The sequence below is a fragment of the Montipora capricornis genome, chromosome 4 (genome assembly GCF_036669925.1).
Source record: "Montipora capricornis isolate CH-2021 chromosome 4, ASM3666992v2, whole genome shotgun sequence".
NCBI lineage: Eukaryota > Metazoa > Cnidaria > Anthozoa > Scleractinia > Acroporidae > Montipora > Montipora capricornis.
The window spans coordinates 32,431,553-32,438,471 of record NC_090886.1 but is presented as its reverse complement, the minus strand read 5'-3'; the positions used below and the strand labels follow the sequence as shown (position 1 = coordinate 32,438,471).

The window sequence follows — 6,919 nt, the reverse complement described above, 5'->3', positions numbered from 1 at the left end:
CTGTGGACATAAAAGAACCCATGCTATTCACAAAGAGCAGGGCATGGAGTTGCCAGTGTTGTGGTCTGTCCTCTGTGATACAACGAAAACCCCCTATCTGTGGAATGGGCCCCAATTACTGAGTCACTGCCCCACCCACTTTTGCTTGCAAATAGTTCAAATTCTTGAGAGGTGTTGTGTTCGAAGCTACTTTTCAGGCCAGGGAACCTTTCTTGCACTCCAAGTAACAGCGAGTCTGCGGTTGCACTTGCAATCTCTTCACTGGACAAGAACAATTTTATTCATTTCCCTCTGGGACTGGTGATTTTGAAAATGCATCTTTCTATTGTTGTGGTTGTTCTGGTACACCTTGACAGCAAAAGCTGACTACTGCTCACACCGTGGGGAAGGAATTTCAGCAAAATGTTTAACTGAAGTGGGCAGGGCAGTCACTCAATAATTCTGGCCCATTCCACAGATCGGTGTTTTTTGTAGTATATGGTGGTTGGGATGGTAAACGCCCAGAGATACTAGCTGCACCAAGCTGCTCTGAAATCCGAGGGTATACAAAGATATGATGCCAATGACAATACCCTTACCACTCTGCTAACACAGTCACTGCATCCCTATATGCTTTGTTTGTGGTGACTATTTCAGTTAACAACCCAATCATTAATTTCCATGCAATGTAAAATCACAGTTACTGTATTGATACCATGCAGTAACTCGTCTGTGTCTATATTTGTCCAACAAGCTAAAAAGCGCTGAGTTTTCAAGTTTTTGAGCTAAGGGATGTTGTGAGAGTTTATTTAGCATGACAGTTTGTCAAGTTTCGGTCCAATCACAGTGGAAGTAAATAAATAAATAAATAAATAAATAAATAAATAAATGTACTTGCTTGTGTCAATGCATGCATTCATCATCAGATCAACACTGGCTTTTACGAGCAGTCTTTGTTCACCATGAAAATCAATGGGAGGGTTATAAAGTAAATAAACCCCTTTCTGGCGTGCTGGTAATTGTCAGCTGATAATGTCCTTGGCTGAGAGATTGTCCTCAAAATTTCACATTAAACTATTTTTAAGCTTCACTTCTCAGCCAAATATCCATTTTTCAGACCGTTACTTGGAAGCGTTGGAACTGACCCAGCCAAATATCCATTTTTCAGACAATCCCTCAGCCATGGATGTTATCAACTGACATACCAGCCACCTGAAGGGGTTATGTAAAAAATTATTGAGTGAATCCTTGTTGGGGATAAAAGATAACTGTTTGCTTCGTCTTATTTTTAGTTATCTATTCTTACAGATGGTTCATGCAATCCATTTGGCAAAACTGAGGTGGCAGTAAAGGGTATTGATGGTCATGCCATAATTGGCATCGTGCTGATGTTTCTGATGGTTCTCTACGCAACCGTCAAACCATCTAGCAACTCACAAGGGAGAAACAACAGTAACGCAAGTGCATCAGATGCTACAGAGTCCACGGCCCTGCATGATGCAGGCCAAACAAGTGATGTGAACCTAATGGAGGAAGGAGACAGGCAACAGGTGTATGATGATGAGAAAAATCAAGTGGCTTATAGCTACTGCTTATACCATTTGATGTTTTCGGTGGCATCTCTCTATATCATGATGACGCTAACAAATTGGTATAGGTAAGAAGAAGAAGAATTATTTTAGGCTGCTAATTTTGACCAGTTGCCTTGATTTTTAATGTTTTATGATTTGATTACAAGGAATGATGTGTACATGTATATGTGTATATGTTGTATCTGTCCCTTTTGTGTCGGGTTGGGGGGAGGGGAGAGAGAGAGAGGGAGGGAGGAGGGAGGGAAAGAGAGATGCCAGAGACCGGGATGAAGTTTGGGTTAGGGAACTCTAATGTAGAATGAAGGAAATCAGAGTATTATTACTGGTGATGATGATTGTGATGTGAACAGCATCGTTTCATGACGAGAGGGACAGTGGTGATGATGGCTAATAGATGGCCGAAGACAAAGACATTGTTGTATTTGTCAATAACATGTAACAAATTGAAAGTTTAAAGTTCAATCAAGAGTTTTAGTTTTTGCTGCTTTAATGACTGCAGTGGTGAATCCCATATTGTGACCAGAAGAGTTTCTTTGGTTCAACGTGAACAAAGGCTTTTAAGTTTCTAAAAACACTGTTGTGCTGTGTCGGTGGTGAAGTTAAGGACGGTGCCTACTATTGTTATTGTGCATACGTTCTGCGCATTTCGAGATACTCAGATTTCCTATGGTGGTGCTTATTGATACAGGGATATTTTTGCGGGGCTCAAAACTATGTGGAGAAAGCAGAACTAAGCAAGTGCTCTTAGTATCCAAAAAAGAAATTGAGGGTAACCACGCATCTTTCAGAGATAAATAAGCTTCAATTTGGAAAAGAACGCCATGTATTGCTTTGTATTTTAAAGCTTTTTATAATTAATATTGTTGATTAATAGCTCTTTTCACGGTTATTTTTTCTCATTTGCATTACAATGTAATCTAACGTGGGTGTGAGGCAATTTCGGGTTAAAACGACAAAATAGCCCGAAATTGCCTCACATACATGCTAGATTACATTGTAATGCAAATGAGAAAAACTGATCGTGAAAAGGGCTATTATCTTCGAAAAATGCGTGGTTACCCCCAATTTTCTTTTTGGATTTCGATAACACTTGTTTAAGATCTGCTTTTCCCGCATATTCAGTAAACCGCGCAAAAATGCCATTGACTTAGTAGGCACCCTCCTTAAACATATATGGTAAACTGACCACTGTAGAGAAATTCAAAAGCTGATTTTCCGAGCCTTAGCCCTTCGTTCTGACAAAGGGTAAGATCCCACTACCAGATTTTTGTTACTTGCCTTGCCAGAATATGGAAATGTACAGCATTAATTAGTGAGAACTTTATAAAATTTTGTTAAAAAACGTCAAAGGATCTGGTGTCTTCCCTTCACACCAGCAGATTATTTTTCAGGAGCTACTCCTTTGAAGAATTTTGAAGTTTCTTGTAGCTGAGTGTGATCTGGCCCCAAGTGCACTTCTGCCATAAACAAAACATATATATTCACATCAAAGTACAGTCTGCCTGCTTCGAATGCGTGCTTGCTAAGGATTATTTATCTATTCTATCCATTCCACAGTCCAGAATTCAGTAACCCGTTTGTCTTGAGAAACAGTTATGCTCCAATGTGGATCAAGATCGCTTCCAGTTGGATGGTACTGTTGACTTACCTTTGGACCTTGCTTGCACCTATTCTCTTTCCAGATAGAGACTTTGACTAAAGATCAAGATAATTTTGTATCGCACCAACCTCTTAGAGTTCTTAGTGGTGTCATTTATGGTCTTAAATTTTGAGTACAAAGTACAAATAACTGAAGCAAGGGCTTGTTATCACTAGACACTGAAGCAACATACACAGAAATATTAAATGAGTGTCTCAATGAAGTTTCGGATCAGTTCGGTTCGGCGATTTACGAAAAATTATATAATAGCGGATTGCAAGATCGTTGAAACAAGTGGCGATTGCAAAATGTCTGTTTGGAAGGTGTTTGATAAACTGGTTATGGCAGTAGCCTTACTTGAATCAATTGGAAAATGCGCTACTAAAGTATGCAAGGCGATTGTTGTGTATGAATTTTGTTTAATCTTTAAAGGAGAAGGCAAGGCTCAAAGTTATAAAGAGTGAACAGGGGTTGGTTGTCTTTATTTTTCTTGGACATTTGATTAAGTTTTAAAAATCGAGGTCAATTATAAAAGTGATTTAACTTATACCTTACAAGTTACCAACAAAGCATATCAAAATTGTAGGTGGATGTTTGTTTGCTGATTGTTTCCGTTCAGTTAAGGGAGAAAGAGAGAATTATTAAACTGAGCAAAAATTATTATGCTGTAGGGTGGTCTAGAAGGAGGGCTCACCAGGTGTAGGAGGTGTAAAGGAAAGCTAGCGGGAGCTTTAAGTATTTAGACAGTACCCTTAGTTATAAGAATGATCGTCAAGCTAAACAAATGTCAGAAGTTTATCGCAGAATTTGTTGGTAAGCCACAAAATGATTAAGTACTTTCTTAGTGTAAAAGGAGTTTAAAATAGCGAATATGTATTGGATTACATAGGATAAGAGAAGATAAATTACACTGAAATGACTTTTTAGCTAGAGCTATAACGCGCAGTCTGCAGTTTTAGTAAGAAGGTTGCTGTTGTTATTTTTAGGTCGATGATTTAGTTATTTTAATAAACGTAAACCGAAAAAAAGAACAAGCAGAGGCGAATAGGCCAATTTGGTTTCGCAGAGTTCTTGGGCGATGGTATATTACGTCATATTTTACGAATGTCGTCGATGATCGGAAGGAGTCAAGATAATTTTGAAGGAACGAATACTAATAATCAATAAGAGTTACTAATTAGCAATTATCATTTTTACAAGAGATTTCTAGTTGTACATTAATTTTTATGGGTTAAAGTCTTGTTTGAGCGATTGGCTCGCAATTAAATGTACTTAATAGTTCGTAAAATTTGTTGCATTAAAAAGGTAAAAAATAGTGAAAGAGAGGAAAGGAGCCAAGGGGAAAATTTTGAAATATTATATTATCATGATCTCATGAACAAATTATTAGACAACAGTGTGGGATGGAGTGGTCTGGGAGGAGGGTACACCACATGAATGGCTGTGTGAAATGGTATCTTAATTATATGACCGGGTGTAGGAGGTTTGAAAAAAAGGATAGCGAACATTTTAAGTTTTAAGACAATACGTTTAGTTGTTTAGTAGAGTTTGAGCATTTCTGTCGTCTTTAGAAAGAGATTGCGGTCGTAAAGGATTTGCAGTTGTATTGATCATTTTACATGGGCGTAGTCTTGTTTGAGTCGATTGGGAAGTAAATTGTGATAAAGGTTCACGAAAGTTATCTATGAAAATTAATGCTTTTGAAAGAAGTGGAAAGACGTTTAAATGTATAAGGAAAGAGGTAGACAGTGCTGTCTGCATTTAGTTCATAATCTTAAGTTAATGTCAACTTTAGCACATTTAGAATTGTTAGAAGTTGTGTGCAAAAAGCATCTGGTAACTGTAGCTATTGTTTTTCAAGTTTAATTGCATTTACAATTTAACAATTTATTGAATTCAAGAAAAAAGTGGAAAACGGAAAGGAACTAAGGGGAAATTTTGTTAACATTACATAATCATGATGTCGTAAGTAAGTAAGTAAGTAAGTAAAACCTTTATTTAAACACGATAAGTATTTAAGCTATGCAGCTTGTGGGGTCGTGTAAAATAATAATAATAATAATAATAATAATAATAATAATAATAATAATATTTTGTCGTACAAAATAATAATGCAATAGGGTGGAGTGGAATGGTATGTGGGGGATGAAATAACTGTAGCTGGGAGATTATGACGGTTCTAAGTTACATGACGGGGGATGAGAGGAGTTATGGAAGGCGAGGGAGGCAAGGAGAAGGATTGGGAAATTGGCTGATAATAGTAATACTTGGGGTGGAGGGCTGGTAAGAACAGGTAGTGCGCCCTAAGACGTGTATGGAAGGGTAGGTGGAGGTTGAAATATACTTGAAGAGTATTCAATCATTTTACAACAGTGAATAACTTAAATTTTAAGTGATTTTTTTAGTAATATACAGGTTTCAGACTGGAGATTGATTATGAATTCAATTATCAAATTATTAGCATTTTATTTAGATATTTGTTATCGCTTTAAGAATAAATCGATACTAAATTTATTTAAATGTCTAATTAATATTGAAGAGCGATTTAAATATTTGCATCGAAGTTTACTCGGACGCTGCCATTTGGGATTTCATGACGTCATAAAAACGCCGAAATGATATCGAGTAAGCGAAATTTAAACTAATAGTTAATTGGAACAATTAGTTTCGTAATAAGAATAATTAATTATCTTTGATTACAGGTTGTACTCATAGTCTGAATCTTATTCACTTTTCTTGTGTGGTTGATCCTCCTATGGTTGCCATCAGCTTGAAAATAGCTTGTTGAAGAGGAGAACTGGAAATAGGTATGCAGGTGGATCGAACAGTATTAGTTTATTCAATTAACTAAATAGTTAAGAACTCAGAAATAAAAAAAGGTAAAACTGTACTTACGATCTGAAGATATTGCGAACTTGTCTCCTTGTGCATCATTTTCGAGGAGTCTTGTCTGCAACTTAAACTTGTGTTGACAGGAAATGTTAGCTAATGTTAATAATAATAATTATACTTAAATGATCGATTATAAATCGTACTTGCCGTCTTAATCTTGCCTTAGCCTTATCGATTCTCCTTTGGGTGTCATCAGCTTTAAATTAGGGTGGAACCGGTCTAAAAATGCTGGAAATTGTGTTAGTTGTTTCAGATTGTAAGTTAAATTAAGTATGGTTTGAAGGATAATGAAGAAGCTAAAAGTGTACTTACGGTTTGAGATATGTTTTGCTATAGATTTTCCAATCGCTGATTGTGGACGAGTCATGTGGAAATTGAGCTGACAAGAAATTTGTAAAAAGGCATTGTGTGACGCTTAAGATTATGTTTTTTCGCTGTTTTTTAAAAACGACGAAAATGTTCTAAAGTTAGAAGCCTACTCACAGTTTTCATGTCGAATAGACAAGGGACCCGACAAAATAGACAAGGTACCCGTCGGAGGTGCCACTTGTGTGGGATATGAGGATAAAAGGCCCACACTCTCTCAGTATTATCGTCCAGATTTAATCGTCCAGAGATTGAAAACAGCCCTAGCACAAAACTACACAATTGAAAAAAAATATCCTACTCATACGAAACTAACTTGATTTAAACAAACCCGATTGGCTAAAAAGACGGCCGTTTACAGAAATAATAAACAGAATCAATTTTACCGGAAACAGGCTCGTTTAACAATGAAGGTATTCAAATTTTGAGAGTTCGTGACAAAAATCAATCG

General features: G+C 36.8%; 1 protein-coding gene across 1 annotated transcript in view; it reads left to right on the top strand.

Moving 5' to 3' along the window:
- Nucleotides 1–4,498, top strand: part of LOC138045948 (probable serine incorporator) — a 22,728-nt gene extending 18,230 nt beyond the window's left edge. Inside the window, exons 5-6 of the mRNA XM_068892590.1 lie at nucleotides 1,288–1,636; nucleotides 3,129–4,498. Coding sequence (XP_068748691.1) covers nucleotides 1,288–1,636; nucleotides 3,129–3,270 — 491 coding nt within the window. The 3' untranslated portion in view covers nucleotides 3,271–4,498. The remainder of the gene's footprint in view (nucleotides 1–1,287; nucleotides 1,637–3,128) is intronic.
- The last annotated feature ends 2,421 nt before the right edge of the window (nucleotides 4,499–6,919 follow it).